Source organism: Siniperca chuatsi, linkage group LG15, assembly GCF_020085105.1.
Source record: "Siniperca chuatsi isolate FFG_IHB_CAS linkage group LG15, ASM2008510v1, whole genome shotgun sequence".
In the NCBI taxonomy this organism is placed as follows: Eukaryota; Metazoa; Chordata; class Actinopteri; order Centrarchiformes; family Sinipercidae; genus Siniperca; species Siniperca chuatsi.
This window is the reverse complement of record NC_058056.1, coordinates 22,650,801-22,668,997: the sequence shown is the minus strand read 5'-3', so window position 1 is coordinate 22,668,997 and position 18,197 is coordinate 22,650,801. Positions and strand designations below refer to the sequence as shown.

Here is an 18,197-nt window from a genome sequence, read left to right as displayed (position 1 = left end):
CTTGTTAAAAATTCTTAAAATTACATCTACTCCTTCTCCCTCGTTTAAAAGGTTTAACTGCAGTAGAAAACGCAATGTCTTCTACTTCACTGAAAAGTCCATTCTCAGTGTTTGTGCACTGCAGGCTTTCACATCACACTTCTATAAGTTACAAGTAGTAATGTCACAAAATCATGTTGTACGTACACATTAAAACTCAAGATTTAATGTGAGCACAGAGAAATGTCCCCCTTCAGCAGATGAATGTGAAAACAGTCTTTTAGTATCAAACTGCACAAACATCATTGTACACACTGAAACTCAAACATCAAAGTGACGTAACAATAAGCAAAACACATTTTTGAGTGGAGGGTGGCTTTAAGCCTGAGATTATACAAGAAAATTTGGTGGGATAAACAGAACATGTACACTCAGTTGCCAGTTTATTAGGTACACCTAACTAAAACTAATGCAGTGTAATACAACAGTCCTGTAATAAATCCTCCCTTCATGGAAGTATTGATTCAATTTTATGATCATTTTGGAAGATGTAGTTTGTGCTGCTGTTGAACTGTATTGCACTATACTAGCTAATATTTTGTCAACCCTATTTATATCAGTGAGGTTAGGTTAAATAATAGAAAAGTATATAACTTATTAAATCTCCGCAGGTTCTACAAGTGACCCCTTTCACAGTCACTGATACATTATTATAAAATCATCGAGTATAGCTGCTTTACTTTACTTATCAAAATGATGTGTTTAAGGCTCCATGTGAAAGTGAACGGACAGCAGGAGGCAACAACTGTATAGTCATAAGTGTATTTTTCTTCACTGCAGACTTTATTGCTTATGTCCTGTATTTGCAATCCACAAAATCAGATATGTACAAACTGATGACACCATTCTGAAAAAAGATCTGATCGAGACCTTCTTGCATAGTGAAGGACTCATTGAAGAGAGGTTCTTCACAAACCTATTCCACTGTTACCTAATCAGACACCCTTTTAGGACATTCAGAAATGTTTGGATTTGTAATCACTCTCATATACAGGTCCCATTAAACACTTTATTTTACTGTGAAAATATTTTTCGTTGTATATTCGTTTGTTGTTAATAGTGTCATAAAGCATTTGTCTTTTTTTCACCTTAGTGAGAAAATTTATTGGAAGCTAGCACCAGTCTCTACTAGACAAAACCTCCAACATAAAAACATTTCTGAGTATCTTAAGAGCTGATTGATTAGTGAGCAATAGAATATGCTTCCAAGAATCTGCACTTCTTCCACAGAAGAGACGTGTCGTCCATAAAAATAAGGCATTACACCAAGGCATGAAATATCCAGAAAGAATGAAACAAGGAGAAGTTGAATTGCACTTGTTTGGCAAACTTAATCAGTCTTCTGAACTGTTTTATAAAGTTCTAGTAGCTTATTTATGTTTCATTATACACACACAGAATAAGAATATTCCTGATTTACAGTAATGCCAAGAGCCAAGAGATGCTCAAACCACTGCATCAAATGTGATGCTTCATCCAACAAAGGTCTTTAAATAAAGATGTGTTTCATATCAAAACTTAAATATCTGTGAAAGTTTTGGTGGATTGTCTTATAAAGGATATGTCATAAAAAAAGAAAAATGCACACTTCTTTGTTTAATGTAAAAGAGTGTGGTTTCAGTTTATGAGGGTAACAAAGCAAAGCAAAGAAATAGTCATGAAGTATTTCAAACAGAGACAAATTAGAAGACGCTGCCTGTCATTTTCTCCCACAGGAAAAAATGACGGAGTAGCTGGTGTATACAAAACATGAGCAGACATCGTAAAAATGCTGCGTTTTATTTCATTAAAAAAAGGCACAATGTTAGGATGTTTTTGAACAAATATCCGTAGTTTTTCAGACTCTGTTCTCCTCAGTCTTAAAAACAGAAATCCATACAGCAATTGAGTTCTCAGGGCAGTGGCTGTAAATGGAACCACAAGCAGTCTCCCCAGATGTAGCACATTATAGGTTTTTTTTCTTCATTGTGTTTTTTCAGTCACATGGTCATTCATAAATTGTGAGTCACATGGTGGGGAAGGGGCCACCCGCCAATGCGTGTCTTGACTTCCTGGCTGATATATTTGGATCAAGCAAAGGCACAGATGTGTTTGGTAAAGAGGCAATTAAAAGTCGATCATGATTTCAAAGGAAACCCTGACCGCTCCCAAAGTGTGGAAACCTCAGAGAGGTGTGGCAGCGAGACGCCCCTGCTGCACATACACATCACATGTTCCCTATGAAGTTCTTGTTGGGCTGCTGGGCGTACCACTGCTGCCGCTGTTTGCGAGCCTCCACCTCTGACAGCAGCGCCTGCCGGTACGCCTCGTACGATTTGACGATGTGTTCCAGCTCCTTCATGAAGAGCAGCTTCAGCATGCCCTGATACGTGTCCAAGTCTGCCAGCTGGAACAACTCCCACTTCAAGATGTGGTCATACCTGATGTAAAAGGGAAGATATTTATGGTACTTAAAAAAGGCACTTTGTTAAGAGTTGGTCAACTGTTGGCACTGTTTTGATGAGTGGGTCCCTGCATTATTTTTCATTATTATACTATAGCCCGACCGTTACTGGATTTATGAGGCTGATACTGGTATTTGCTCTGATATTTGGGAGTATAAAAAATCTGATAAAGATATATCTGCCGAGATTTTAAACATAAACAAACAATCTTGATGTGAATCCCTTATATTAGTTTTTTCCCCTATTGTGATACATACATAGACATACAAGATACATACTTAGTGCGATATTTTACCGTTAAAAAATAAACTTGTCAGTGCTCTCTGGTGGACAAACTATGTAATGGTAACGTGGTTTCGAAATTTCCTCAAACCTAATTTGACATCTCCGTACTGCATTTTCTTATTGAGTCATCGAATGACAAAAACTAATACCAACATATCTGCAATAAGCCAATATTGGGTAAATATTGGTCTAGCTATATGGTGACACCAATACATGCTACAAGCACAACACACATTTCTTACTGACTTCAGAGGGCGGTAATGTTTATCAATATTCGGTGGCAAAGATAGAAAGATTCCAATAAAGAGGAGGAGAAGACCGCATACTGATGTAAACTGTGCAGGTTTTCAACAATCAAAATAAAGGTTTTGCAAATGTTTTATGAAGAATTTAGTACTACTATTAAGTTATTAACCAGATAAATCTCATTCAATTTATGTCATCGGCAGCTAATGTAAGCGTTGTCAATGCTGTATGCATAGTACTTAGAGCCGGAACATTTAGTCGATTAATTGATCAACAGAAAATTAATCTGCAACTATTCTGATGATCGATTAATCATTTAAGTAATTTTTTAAGCACAAATGCCAAACATTTCATAGTTCCAGCTTCTTGTATGTTAAGATTTGCTGCTTTTCCTATTTTGTGATAGTAAACACAGTTGGTCGGACAAAATAACCCATTTGGAGACATCACATTGGCCTTCAGGAAATTGTAAGGGTCATTTTCCTCCATTTTATAGCATTTTGTAGCCCAAGTGATTAATCGAGAAAATAATTGGCAGACTAATCAATGATGAAAATAACTATTAGTTACTGCCGTAATAGTACTCACTTGAGAGGGGCACGGGCGTACACCTGCAGCCAGTCTGGGATCTCAGCTGTGTGGTACGGGTTAGCTGGCACCAGCACCGGCTGGTTCCTCTCTGCAGGACGTGGCTGATAGGTCACAGGAGGTGGTAATGGTGGAGGCTGATCATAGCGAGGCACACTAGAACAGACAGAGGTTATATTGTATTTATACCTTATACCATCTGTGTGAAACCAACTTGGACAACTCAAAAGACTGTGCTGATAACTCAGGCCAAACCTTTTATGGGGAAAAAATGAAAACTTATAAAAACTTGGAAATTTTCTAGTGAGTTCATTGTTCCAGAAAATGGTAGCATTAAGGGCTGTAAGGCTGTTCACATTGATGACATACCTTGGAGCGCAGGGATGACGATACTGTGCCCTCTTGTTGATGTGATCCACATAGTAGACCCCAAACTCAGCCGACTCCACCTTTTCCCAGCCTGGAGGGAGCCCTTCCCTCTCCAGAGGGTGGCTCCAGTGTGTAGTGTTAGTGTTGTGGTCAATGTAGTACTTCCTGCCACGGATGGTCCAGTCAACGCTCCAGCCGGCAGGAAGGGGGAGGTCCTCTCCTGTTAGACTGGAGAGGTTCCCGAGGGACTTGGCCTGTATTCGACCTATGCCTGAGGAAAACAAACATTTCTTTTTAGAAACCTAGAGGGAGTGGGAGAGATGTCTGACCAAACATACAGCAGAGCAGCTGCCAGTAAACAGCGCCTCTGGGAAAGAAAAAATATTTTGTGTGGGAATGTGTCATTTAAAGGAGAGATATGTCCAGCATTTAAAAAAGGTCATTCTGATGTGGCAACTGAAGCGGGATAAGGGAGGAATGCAATGAATCACTTCTTAAAGCATGACTGATGCAGGGATGCTTAATTCCTTTGACTGGTGACAGAGCATTTTATTCTGACTGACATCATTTGATGAATGGTAGGAAATGGGAGTGTTGTTACATTTGGACAGGAAGGCAGAGATCTCTGCATGGTCAGACATACGCACAAGAGCTTTCACCGGAAGAGAACAAACCACTGAACTCCCAAACACTCTGTAAGAGCAGACAGCAGAGTGGGTTCATTCAACACATCCTGTACATTTTATTGGCGAATAATGTCAGCAGGGAATGTAGAGACAACAGCTGTGTAGATGAGTCAGACTGAGTGAGAACTATCATGACTCAAAACCAATGAGCCTGGAGGGATCCAGTAAGGGTTGAAAACACAGGAGAATATGCGAGGAATGAACTATCTCAGCAAAATGGCGGCTACAATCTGATAAATTCTGCACGAGAGTGACAGCAACAGAGCTGGAGCTCTTTGCCAGCTGCTGAGTGAAGGGACGGAATGTGCAAGCGCTCCGCAGAAATGCACTCCTCCTCCTCCACCACCTCATCATCATCATCTCTGCCCTTTCCCTCAGAAAAATGGCAGAGAGCCATACTCACTACAGACCTAAAACTCAATGCATCACAGGAGCTTCACTGAATACAGTCAAGAGTAGACTGCTATATTTACAACTGTTGATGCAGTAGTTGTACAAAAGAAATGAAATGGTGGGTAACCTAATTGAAATCAAGTCAGTGATCACCAAAAGTATGAATCACCAACAACACATTTTTAAAAAAAAAAGAAAAAAGGACCAGATCACTGTACAATTTGTTTGTTTTGATTTTATGTTTCCCTACATCCAAAAGTTAGACTGATGTTTGATGCAAAAAGATGCTTTCCCCGGGGAACTTTTTCAATAAGCAACATTTAACAAGAGCAACAAAGGGTAAACCTACAGTGTTGGTGCTGCAAATGGTGTTTGTATAACAGTTTTACCCATATTTTTAAAAAGATTATTAGCCAATGTTTCCTATTTATATGTTTCCACCTATTTCTATTCAAAATAAACAGTAGTAAATTGCCAGATTTTCTAAATGAAAAATGAATATAAGAAGCCCTACAAATGCATATGGAAACAAACTGCATCTTATTTACTTTAATACATTCTTTGTGAAAATTAAATGTTTACAGTATAAAAATAACGCTGCTCCTGTAAAAAAGGAAGTGTCAGCTAATTGCAGGTAGATGACTCTTCCAAAACATCTCTGCTTATAACTTATTTACAGCATTTACCTTGCGTGTGCAATGTAACTATACAGAGAGCAGTACCTATGGACACAGATGAATCATAGAAGTGAGCAGTCTAAGGCTGAGACATTTGACTGGGGGCGGTCTGCAAATTGCTAGTTTGAGGGCAGAAAGATTCAGCAAAGAGAGGTGAAAAATGCAGAGCCTCTAAAGCTTGTTTAACTTCACTCCAAACAAGGCTCCATGATATGTGATAGGCGGGCCTAACATAATACTAAACCATATACATGACAGTGACAAGTCAGCCACAAAATAAAAGGTTCTCTATTGTTTGGAGTGGGTTGGAAAATTCCTGCGACCCCCTAAAAATTTAATCTCATGGTAATTACACACTTACATCATACTAACGTTTACAATGTGGAGCAGTAAGATAAAAACTATTTAATTCCTCAGGAAAACTTTAGTAAAATTGCTCTGTTGAGCTGTTCAGTGTCAACCAACGGTTTGCATTCCTTTCAGAGTGGCCTATGTATGGTCCAAAACCCATCCATAATACTTTGCCATTTCAAAACAGCAATCATGCACAAATACAGCCACTTTACTTTGACTGCAACATTTTTTTGGGACCCCAAAGTTGACAATGTTTTCTCAAAATTTTCCCCAAAGGACAAATCTGAAAAGTTGTAGACGTGCTGGTGTGATTTCACTCATCCTCAAACACGACTGCTCCACTTTCATACTTCAGGATTTGCAGACAAAAAGCCATAAAAAACACCCGTTTTAGTCCCTCCAGAGACTATGACTACCAACCATGTACTTTCCAAAATCATGTGTGGGGTTAAAGAATGCAATTCCTGATTTTTGTCACATTTTGAACTCTTTCTTGCTTCCAATTTCTTATCACTGCCCCTTGTTGACTTTCCTATAGAGAAGACACATCTAAACCAATACTGTAAAAAGTGAGTAGCAAAACACACTTCATGTTTACCTGAAGGGGGTCTGCTTGGAGCTGGTGGAGTGTGTTGTCGTGGAAGTCTTTGGAAGTTGTGTTCATTGTGCTCATAGTATCTATAGTCCTCAGGAAAGCGGTCTGGGACCCTCCTAGGCTGGTGCTGCTGATGCTGTTGGTGCTGCTGGTTGTCATAGTAAGGTTCAGACGGGTAATAATACCGGGGCGCGTCTCCATTCTCAGACATGGGGCTCACGTCTGTGAGGAAGGACTGTGATGAGCCTCCGTACTCATGGGGCAGGTCTCCCAGACTGCGAGGCAGGTATGGAGGTGCTGACATGCGGTGGCTCTCTCTGCGGGCCACCTCATGAGGAGGCCTCTGCACAGGGGTACGGAGAAAACTCTTGTTGCGGGACACCACAGGCTCCCGGCTGGGTGCCACAGGGTAGGCAGAGGGCCCCATGTCTGGCAGAGGGACCTCTGTGCGTCTGGGAATAGTGGGTCCATGACGGATGAATGAGGGCATAAGATCTGCAACAAGGTAAACATGGCAAGTGCAACTGTCAATATCAGTCAACGCAATAACAAAGTAGTAGTACCAATAGGCAGTGGAGAAATGTAACCAAGTACACTTACTAGTACTAAGTACTATGCTTACGTACAGTTTGGAGCTACTTGTACTCTACTTGAGTATTTCCTTACGCCACTACATTTCAGAGTGAAATATTGTACTTTTTACTCCACTATGTTAAAAATTAAAACATACAAAATAATTGATCATGTTATAAAATATAATTTATTGTTATAGTGTAGATTTAACTACACAACAGTATATACAGTAAAGTAATTAATATGAGCTCCACCTTGAACAACTAAATATTAAAATGATACTTTCACATTAATGCATCAATAATAACACAATAATATAATACGTTATTACACCGACAGGGGCTATACTGTCTACATGAGTATTTTTACTTGATATTTAAGTTCATTTAGCTTATAATACTTTTATTTACTTACGTAAAAGTTTGAATGCAGGACCTTTACTTGCAATGTAGTATTTAACAGCATTATGTTGCTACTTTTAGTAGCCTAAATGTTATTATACTTCCACTGCTAATAGGTTCAAAGTAATAGTACTAATCAGTAAGGCAGTTTTATTTTTCTTTACTAACATTAACATCAGAGGACAATTCAACAAGTCAAGAACAAATGCCAACTCTCATTCAAATTCCACCAATGGACAAATGTAAGCTAATTTGCAACAAATCTTACTTTTCAGTAACCCACTCCACTGAATATAGCGTCAGGAAACAGCTACAAATAAAAGGCAATAAAAAGCCAAATACTTATTTCATTGGCTAGTTTTGTATACTTGCTATCAATCTGAGTTGTTACCGTTATCTCTCAAATTTCCTTTGGCACTGCAGCTGACGTTAATGTAGCAAGATGGACATCTAGCTAGCTAGCTCTTGAACTACCAAGTTAGCAACTTGTTTGGTGACGGTGTACAAAAAAACGCGATTAAACAGCTGGTTACAGGCGTACGAGCAACCATGATGTGGCATTATGTTTCCACACATTCACTTCAGCCTGTTTGCTATTGTTAGCTTGCTACTTAGTGGCACTAAAGTTAATTTTCGCCAGCAGGCTAACTGATGCTAACTTGAGCTAGCTGGCTAACTAACAACTTGTTGCGCTTACTTCTCAGGAGCGGCGACGTTTCCTTCTTCACATATTTCCCGTGTACCTCAGCTGGTTTCGACGCTTCGTTTTTACTTTTCTTTCGTGAGAGCATAACTCAAGGCTCGGAAACATCAACAACACGGCGCTGTTATGTCATGGCACAATCCCTCTGCGACTCTGCGACCATTCCGTTCAATTTGCGAAGCGCGGAAAGTAAACATTTTAAGCTTTAGATTAGCTAGCAGCAAGTTAGCCAGCTAACTTGAGCTACTGGATGAAGTCTTTCCTCCAGTGGTTCAGTCCGCTCTGAGCAGCGATCCACTCCCACCGCTGGTCCTCACCGGGAATGGTTACTGTGCAGCCCTGCCCATCTGCTAACTCACCTTCTGCAAGCGGATACACAAATAATGTTGACAGCTGAGCTACACGGCTCATTCATCGATATGACTCACACTTAACAGAAGAAATGACAAATATGTCATGTGTTCTGACTCTAAACTGAGAATAGGAGATCCAACCTTTGCACTTAGGGGAGCAAGATTTTTAAATTCAAAATGGAAATAATACCACAGAAAGAAATACTCATACCAAGTATATAAATATTAGAAATAAAATGCAGTACACACTTGCAGTGTATGTGCAGAATGGCCCCTGTCAGTGATGTATAAATATATTTATATCATTATTGTTCATGCATTTACATGCAAGCAGAACTTTAATGTAGTGGAAGTGGAGCTGGGTATCATATTTCCAGTGATATTTTACATACATGTACAGATAAGCATATTATCAGTGAAAAATATCACTGTGAAAAATAATTAGTAACTATAGCTGCTAGATAAATGTCGTGGAGTGAAATTTTTACATCTGAAATGTAGTGGAGTAGAAGTAAAAAGAAACATAAAATAGACATATGCAAGTACAAGTACCTTAAAGTTGCACTCAAGTACAGTACTTGAGTAAAATATACTTATAGTCCATTACCATCTGATAAACCTGCAGGGCACTGAGAAGATCCTCTCCAAACAAACAAGACAAATGAATCCATTAAGAAATCAAACCAAACACAATCCATGTATTTTATTTATACCTGTAACACAAAACATTACCCTGTTTCCAACTTTAGTGCTTATGCTGCAGCAATTACAAAGCTCCTTCATTTGAAACAAAAACATTCATAATGGCACAGTTTTTACACATGAAACTTTACATATTGCAACAGTTTATAGGATTTTAATTCAGATGTATTTAAATAGCAAGTATTAACACTTGACATTCATTTAAAAGTGAATGTAACTTCAGGTAGTGTTACAGAAAAGCAAATACCTTGAAAAAGGTCACCAGATTATTTAACTTTTCTGTTTACATGATTTTACTACCGACAGGTTTGTTTAAGGGCTTGAGAAGGAAAGAAGACAGATGTACACAGTTAATCTCATTCTCAACATAGACAAAAGAACACTTAAATAAAAAGTGCACTTCAGTATTGCTTTTCTCTTTCGAAAGAGAAATAGTGTCATGGCAAAATATCTACTAATTCACTAGCAACAGCTACTGCTCTGAAAACTACTTTATAAAATGATAAATTACTGTAAAATAGAATGTTTTCTTTACAGTCTGACCTCATATTTGGTTCTTCATAGGTCCAACACAACATAAGGTAATTACTGCTTAAATAATAAAATGAACAAATAAAAATACTGCATATTTAAACAGTGAAATTTAGGCTTAAGATAATGCAACGGAAAAAGGCAGTTTTCTTGTGCATTTGGCTGCATGTGTTGCACAAAAGGCTCAAGCAATGAAAAATATATTTTTAAAAAAGACAAGTAAAAAGACTTTTCAGAAAATAAACAGTGCAGTTTATGGTTGACTTTGGACACTTGCATTTGGCATGGCAAATGCTGTTAATGTGCCGATTACCTTTAGGTGATACATTATGAGCATTTATAGTGGTAAGGTAGCGAGGGAAGGGGCGAGGGGTTCAGGTCACGCACTATCTTGTTAAGGCTGGAGATCTTCTCTTCCAGTAGGTAGTTCTTCTTCTCTGCGATTTTCTGCCGCTGCTCAGTTATCTCCAAAACTTCCAGTAGCTGGGCGTTCTCCACATACAGGTCTTTGATTAACACATCTGCTTTGCCATTCTTATGCAGCTAGAAAAGTAAAAGAAAGTAGGTGATAAAGGCTTTTTTTTTTTAATAATTCCATAATTAATCTAATCTGATGTCGGCTACTAGAGGCTGAATTAAGTCGTGATATATCGGTGACATACTGTGTGTCGGCCGATGTGTAGCAAAGAAATTGCAGCCCAGAGAAGCCAAAGACATGTCTGCGGTAATTCAGAAACAGTGTCACCGTTACATCGTTTATTTTCTAACTGTAAAATGTCCCGCTCAGTACAAACAGTATCTTGGTCACAATTCTTTAGTAACCACATTTAAGGTATGCTTATCAAAATGTTTGTTTAGCGTTTTTTGTTATGCATTAGTGAGCATAAAAGTTCCATTTGGAGAGTAGATCTCAATTATCCTGTTGTGGTTCACTTCAGTGGCACTCGCCACAACATGTCTACTCTACGTTTTGTTCGCATTGAGAAAGTTATCTTCCTCCTGGAAGAAAGAAAAAGAGGCAAACTTCCCTCCATCTTGGAAGAAAGGAGCAAAATAGCTCTCTTGGTTGCAAACTTTGTATATGCTTGAGCCTCCTCATTCATTCTTCTTTAGGCAAGGGGCAACCCTTGATGTACTTCTCAAAAGCAGGGAAACTTATTAGATCTACACTTTACAAACACTTTCTCCTAAGGACCTTACCAATAAATAGCCAATTAATGTGAAGCTGTGACATCTTGTTTGGATGTGCTCCTTTCCTTTATGATATTTTATTATATATTCAAGTTCTACTTGTTAAATATTTTGATCGTTTCTCTAGGTTTGATATTTTGACAATCTTATTTGTTTGATAAGGATGCTTTTATCAATTGTGAGTGTGGCAGTTGTCTCTAGTGTCTCTGGAGATTTGGCTCAGGTGAGATTTGGTTCCCCTTTTGATTGATTGTTGCAACCTGTGGCTTTAGCATAAAGACGTTTTTCCACATTGTGAATTTGATGCCTGACGAAGGTCCACGACTGAAATTTGTCTCTAATAAACTCTGATGACAGTATTCAATAACACTTCGTTTAAGCGTTTTAATACAAAAAACGAATATTGGCCCATATCGGATTTTATAACATGCAAATATTAACCTAAAAAATCCAGTATCAGTCGCGCTCTATGGACTACTTCATCTAATAAAAAAAATTGTAAATCACAAATTCTGAGAAAACATCTCTCTACTGTTTTCCCCCCACTTTTAAAAAGTTATGTGGACATTTATGCAAGACATTTCATGATTTTGGCACTCTTGAAAATTCAAAATTATATCTATATGATTTGTTTTTGATGACAGTGTTTTTCCTTTAAGAGACAACACTGAATTGTTTGACGAATGAGCTTTTTGAACTGACCTGGTCTTTCAGCTGAGCAACCTTCTCTTTGAGCAGCAGTTTGACGTTACGCAGCGACAGTTCGATTTCCCTCATTCGCTCCTCCATATTCTTCATCTTCCTCTCCCTTTCATCCTGCTGAGAAGACAATGAGCGATATCAACAAACTGCTGCGAATGCAATGAAATGATGATGAAATTTGAATCTTCTTCTTAAACTAAAAAATGTGAGTGAGAAAAATCAAACATACAGACCACATTCTAAAGAGCTAGATGCTTTATTTTATCTTGATTTCAGCATTAAATGATTTCCAGTACATTTCTAAGGAGAGGACAATGCACTAAAAAATAAATAAAATATAAATAGGTATAAAATTATGCTATGTATTCCGGATACCTCTACAAAAAATAATTTAATGCATAAATAAAATAAACCCTATTAACCCTATTAAAATAAATAACAAAACAAATAAAATACATTTGAGTCTATATATGGTGCAAAAAAAGAAATACTCACTAAATGACTCAAAAACCAAAACACAGATATGACATTAATAGATATAATGACACACTACTGGGGACAAACAATGATTTGGTTCATGCGGATTTTCTAATAACAAATACCAGTTAAACACAGTTAAAAGTTGTGTGATGTGTTTGAACAGTCCTTGTTTAAGAAAAATAACCCAGAAAGATGTGATTCACTTTGGTTGTGCAGCAGCAGCAGAAACAGCAACACACAGTCCCCGAAGACAAACACAACATAAAAAGGTAGCTTGAAGAAACATTAAACTATGTGTCATGTCAAATAAGAAATACAGGCATAAAGAACAAAAGACCAACAGTGAGAACTTCGTACCTTCATTAAGAAATCTCTATAAACCCTGACACAGACTGTAACATCACCTGACAATTACAGGCTGAATTTGCTTGATTGTTAGAAAAGGCTCAGAAGGCTGTTAGGCACTAACCTTGCCTCAACTTAACACTCCTCGATGATCATAAGGCAAGCTGTCACACAAGATTTAGCCTCCAAGGGTGCATATACTCTCTCTCAGACAATGATAAATGGTACAAGTGCATAACAGAACATTCCCAGAAAATACACCATGCGTTAAAAAGATTCCCTGTATTTAAACTACAAAATGAGCACAAAAAAATCCCTTATAAAAGTCAAAGTCTGTCGAGAAACAATATTTTAATCTGATATGGCATGGTAATGCCATTATTTTAGTCAAAATCCCATTGGGAAAAACCTCAGGAGCCTTTTCTGTGTTTTCCTGCCACCTAGCAGCAGGGAAATATAATTACACATTCATGCCTTTTGAATCAGGCACCACATTTGTTCACAATCTCCTATAAGGATGCAGAAAGGATGGCATCATGTGCCACAGTCCAAACGCAGCAAAGGAAGAGCAGGACTGAGAAGTGCTGTCTTGGAGGAAAAAGAGGCTAAAGTGAAGAGCAGGGAAAGACGCTGGTGTTACAATCCACCGATCCGCCGGTAGCTGTCTGCGTGAGCCGCCCGCTGCTCCGGCATCGGCGCCTGGAGAGAAAAGGTAGGTACACTTCACCACGGCTCTGCCCTTTCCTCTAATCCTACAAACCTACACAGGCCTGGTCAGTTAACATGCCTTCACACTGGTTTTTAAATGGCTGATCAATATGGAAATGTGTGTTCAATATTACATTAATTAATAAGAAATAAACAATCATATGAATAAAACACATACTAATTATACAATATAACCATAAAATTCTGAAATAACCTAATACAAATTTAAAACTCAGCTCATTATTATACATTGTTGTTATTTCAATCTTTTTTTTTAAACAATTTATTATTTAATTTATTTTTTATTTCAAAATCTCCTTTTTCCAAAGCTTGTTATTTCACAACACCATTTCCCCCAAATGACTGATGAAATGTGGCATTATGAAATAAAACAAAAGAGCTACAGTTAGTTATGTGAATAGCTTTAGTCTGAATGAATAGACAGCCAATCACAAAATGAGCTGAAAACTGTTGCATTATTTTACAATTTCATGGTTATATAAACATATTTTGTCAGTATTTATTCATTTCATAATATCTCATTTATTTAATATTGACTGTTTTGGATCTCCGTAGTTACACAAATGAACACAATTCTAGTGTACTTGCAGAAATTATTTTTTCATCATAAGATCCCACTTTATATAACAGTTGAGTAAACTATAAATGTATGTTGTTAAATATCACAGATTTTAAACAAAGTTCAGTTTACTCATCATAAAGTACTACTGTGAAAACACTTGTATGTCTTCTGTGGCTGTGGAGCTTGAGCCTTATAACAAAGTGTGCGTTACAAACTGGAGTTCTGCTTTGAGAGTAGTGGGGCATTTAGGGGCTAATCAGTTGCATTATGGGAAATGTAGGATCCAGTGTTTTGGGGGCTTGGCCCATACTAGCGATTTAAAGTCAAGATATCCTTGCCTCTGCTGCTTCAGTTCTCTTTTTAAAATCTGTCTCTTGTGAGTCCCTTGACTTTATGGAAGTGAAATACTAAATCTCTGGAGTACCTCTAACGATATTCTTGTTCAAATTTTTTTAATGAAACTTAATTTAATAGGAGAAAATTATCTTTTACGATGCATAAAAGCCTCATACTTTCTAAGGATTACAGACTATATATTATGTATTCATGAAATGAATCAGACAACAATGTGTTAATTGACATGAAATGTGCAAAAATGTGTATTTATTTTTGTTTGGGTTATGTTTGTTTATATATGTATATTAAGTTTATATTTGTATTTATGTTGAGGCTGTGTGCATATGTTTATTTAATTTAATTTCCGTTCCAACATCTCCTGGGACACCATGTAGGCTGTTCAAATTTATGAGGTCAATATATTGTGCTGTTAGATCTCATGGGTATACATCAGGATGTTTGGTTTGTTGCTGATCAATGTGTCTGGGCATTTACATGACTTCATGGGATTATTCAGACATGAAAATAAAACTACTTCTATCGTTCATTAATTTGCTGCCAACATAAAACAAATGTATATTATACACTATTATATTAAATGGGATCCTCTTTTCCTTCCAGTACATTCATGGTAACCTAGTGATAACTAGTGTCATGATGCAGCTAAAAGTGACACCACAAAAGGTCACATGCTATTAAAAACAGTGGGAGGATGCCATTTACAGATGAACCTGAACAAACTACATCTATCAAGTTGGGGAGAGACGGAGGTTTGTGAAATAGGACTCTGACAAAGGTGACAAATGGAAAAACAGCCACCAGGACCACACCCAGATGATCACACCACTGCAACTACTTCAGTCCCGAGACGGAAAATTAAATAAAAGACAGAGAGTTCAGAAACACAACAAAGAAACACACAGGCACCACTGACTAAATACCAAACCCAGAAAGTAAACACTACACACACGACATAAGGAGATGAGGACAGACAGGTGCTGAGATGGATCTGTGACAAGCACCAAAACAAGTAGCACTGCAACCCAGCATTCAAACAAAAAGGTAATGGAAAATAAAAATAAATTAGGATTAGCACAAGTAAATGACACTCAGCTCAGGTGTTTGAGAAATGACACACTTTTAAAGAAATGTATTATTAATTATTATTATTAGCTTTGATGCTGAACATTTTAGTGATGCACTGGTTTTCTTTGAATTTCCAGCCACAAAGTAAATAAATAAAAAATGTAAAATACAGTTTTCAGCACCTGAATTGAGTGATTTATTTGAGTGGGCACACTTTCTACACCAAAGTGACAGTGAAAGAAATACAATGGGTGTATTTACATTTAACTCCCATTATATCCCCAAACATTTCCAGCATGAGATGTAGTTCATAGTTCCCTTCTTATAGCCATTAATGATGAATTTATGATCATTGCGACAACAGATGGCTATAATGTGACAAAAGAAAAATGATGACCGTGAGAGAAAAATGGCAGGAGACGAATGTAATACCACACCGTGCAATGATGCAATGGCACTAAAACTTCAGGTACTAAACTGCTTGTTCAGGTTTTTTGCTCTATGTTAAATTTCAAAGCAGGCTCAGGAAAAATGTAGTTTGCAAGCGATTACGAGCTTTTCATCTGTTTATCCTGTAAATGATTATTTAATTTGCAAGCCTAGAATGTAGACATGCAGCTCTCATTTAGCTCATGTATTTTTTTAGCTCATGTATTTTATAATATATATATATATATATATTTGCCCGAGTCTGCTATCATGGAAGGTTCAGGTTGTACTGTACCTGCATGTTGTCCGGATCTTCGCCACGATGCTGTCCCCTGGGAATCCTGTGAGGTGATGGAGGCAGAAGTCCGACCAACTGAGCCTGAAATGACTGGAAAAAAAGTAGAAAAATAAGTAATAGAAGACCGTAACGCAGTCGGAATAGAAATATATACAGTTTGACGCTGTTTTATTATACAATCTAATCACGTATTCCCGACTAATTCTTCCTGGCAAAAAAGTAGGTTGAAGGCAAGTACAGCCAGAAACAGTGAACATGAAACAGAAAGAAAGCAAAGCAACCCAATTTAAATAACACAAGTGCAAATCAATACATTATATTGTAAAAACAACAAAAATAAGAGGAGAGAGAGAGAGAGAAAAAGAGAGAAAAGCTGGTGCCACGACCAACCTCTAGCAGCTGTGTAGAAAGTCGAGCCATTTGGGTCCTGAGTACCTCATTTTCTTGTTGAAGGCTCTCCAGCTCTGTGAGTCCTTGTCCTGCTTCATGGCCCTGAAACACACAAAGCACGTGTAATATGAATTTGAGCAGACACCACATAATCAGCATGTTAAGCAAAAAATTAACAAAGCATTAAAAGGTTATCTGGTTATATTAATGCAGTTTATACCTTAGTGAGCTCCTTTTGGGCCTCGAGCTCCTGCTTCAGAGAGGCGTTCTCCTGTTCCAAGGCTTTCACCAGGGAGGACTGACTCTGCGGTTTGTGCTGCTTCAGGGACAGGATGGTAGCATCAAGCTGACGGATCTGCAGAAATAAAATAAAGGGATAGATTATAGATTAGTTACAAAGAGGGAAAATGGAACTCTAACATGACTGTTGGTTTTTAAAGTTCATTACAGTTTGCTGTAGTCCTCAGCTCACCTTCTCTCTGGACTGCACAAGGTCTCCTTTGATGTTGCACACTTCTGCCTGAAGCCTATCGTTTTCCTGCCTCAGTAGTTGCTGATCCTGCTCCATCAGCCGAGACATCTCACCTCTGTACAGCTTCTTGCTCTGATTCTGGAGACCACTCGAGTGCAAGGCCATCTCCAAAACATGGTTCTGTGACGAACAAAGGCAAAAGGTCAAGTCTACTGAAAGAAATTTACAAAATTGTACTCCCTTGTCTTTCATCTTCAAACATCTTCAAACATCACTTGCAAAATAAGCCAAATAATCTTTATGCTTTTTCATGTTTTTGTTGCACTTAAGTGTTTTTTTTTTGTCTGTTAGTGAAAACCACCAAAAGAATCTTACTTTTTCATTGACATTTTGCAGCTGTGTGTGTAGCACTGCAACGTCATGTTTGAGGGAATCCCTCTCCTGCTGCAAAACACGGACGTCTGACTTAAGACGAGCACTTTGAAGGTTCACAGCCTGAAGAATTTCATCCACCGTCTTGGCCTAGAGTGGAGAAAGGAATGCATTTGGTCCTGAGTAACACGGTTTTCGGGGTTCAACTTGTTCCAGGACTACCCAGGTCACAAATCTGTTTAATTACTATGAATACTACAGTAAAATTCTTTGAAACAAGCCTATTAAACAGCAATTGATTTGTTATGTTTTTTTACAAATTTTAATTTAGCAGTAATTCAGCTGAAGGTCAGAAAAGAACAATGGCAAATATGACTAATTGTAAAGTTTGATTTATTTACATTCAAGACACCATTTGTTCTCTCCAGCAGTTGTTGAAGAGAAACATTATGATCTAACAGATGATTCTGTAGGTTACAGCAGACTCTTACCCTCTCTTCAGCTTTGGCTAGCTGGTTGCGGAGGCCCTGAGTCTCCTTATCCACACTCTTCCGCTCCTCTACGAGGTGGCTGAGCTGACTCTCCATGGAGTCGACTTTGACCGCCTGAGAACCAGAAGAAGACAACTACAGTTGTAATGAAACAATCCTTTATATATACACACACCTTCACTGCTAAAGCTAGATCACACCAAAATATCTCAGCAGATGACAGCTGCTTTCAGACCAGAAAACATTTCTTTAGCATTTTCTTTTGTACTTTCGTCACTGAAAGTGAAATTATTCAGAGACACTTGTTTTCACCTAGACTGACATTTCATGGCAAGAGTAGGTGGTGTTAATGCTTTATCACTTTGTGTCTGTGTC

The 18,197-nt window shown here is 37.9% G+C and overlaps 2 protein-coding genes across 12 annotated transcripts in view; both read right to left on the bottom strand.

Moving 5' to 3' along the window:
• Positions 1-799: 799 nt before the first annotated feature.
• Positions 800-8,725, bottom strand: sav1 (salvador family WW domain containing protein 1). Its single transcript, XM_044165757.1, has 5 exons — positions 8,348-8,725; positions 6,680-7,171; positions 3,972-4,242; positions 3,603-3,758; positions 800-2,459 (listed from the first exon to the last, which is right to left on the bottom strand). Exons 1-5 carry the CDS (start codon positions 8,439-8,441, stop codon positions 2,246-2,248), a joined length of 1,227 nt encoding a protein of 408 aa, XP_044021692.1. The 5' UTR covers positions 8,442-8,725; the 3' UTR covers positions 800-2,245.
• Positions 8,726-9,394: 669 nt separating this feature from the next.
• nin (ninein (GSK3B interacting protein)) overlaps positions 9,395-18,197 on the bottom strand; it is a 28,094-nt gene continuing 19,291 nt past the window's right edge. For 5 of the 11 annotated variants that reach the window (XM_044165884.1, XM_044165883.1, XM_044165882.1 and 2 more), the window contains 8 exons: positions 17,823-17,936; positions 17,335-17,481; positions 16,960-17,139; positions 16,708-16,842; positions 16,488-16,589; positions 16,095-16,187; positions 11,833-11,949; positions 9,395-10,482 (listed from right to left, as the gene is read on the bottom strand). In XM_044165884.1, coding sequence (XP_044021819.1) covers positions 10,267-10,482; positions 11,833-11,949; positions 16,095-16,187; positions 16,488-16,589; positions 16,708-16,842; positions 16,960-17,139; positions 17,335-17,481; positions 17,823-17,936 — 1,104 coding nt within the window. In that variant the 3' untranslated portion in view covers positions 9,395-10,266. Of the gene's footprint in view, positions 10,483-11,832; positions 11,950-12,069; positions 13,357-16,094; positions 16,188-16,487; positions 16,590-16,707; positions 16,843-16,959; positions 17,140-17,334; positions 17,482-17,822; positions 17,937-18,197 lie in introns of those variants that run through there. The other 6 variants (XM_044165887.1, XM_044165877.1, XM_044165879.1 and 3 more) reach the window with 5 other exon arrangements.

What these genes read in the sequence shown, in the direction of transcription:
- sav1 (XM_044165757.1), bottom strand. Translation starts at nt 8,441, where the DNA reads ATGCTCTCACGAAAGAAAAGTAAAAACGAAGCGTCGAAACCAGCTGAG. An exon ending in AACGTCGCCGCTCCTGAGAA is followed by an intron (nt 7,172 to 8,347) that starts GTAAGCGCAACA and finishes ACCTTGTTGCAG; the next exon opens with ATCTTATGCCCTCATTCATC. An exon ending in CGTCATCCCTGCGCTCCAAG is followed by an intron (nt 3,759 to 3,971) that starts GTATGTCATCAA and finishes TGTCTGTTCTAG; the next exon opens with TGTGCCTCGCTATGATCAGC.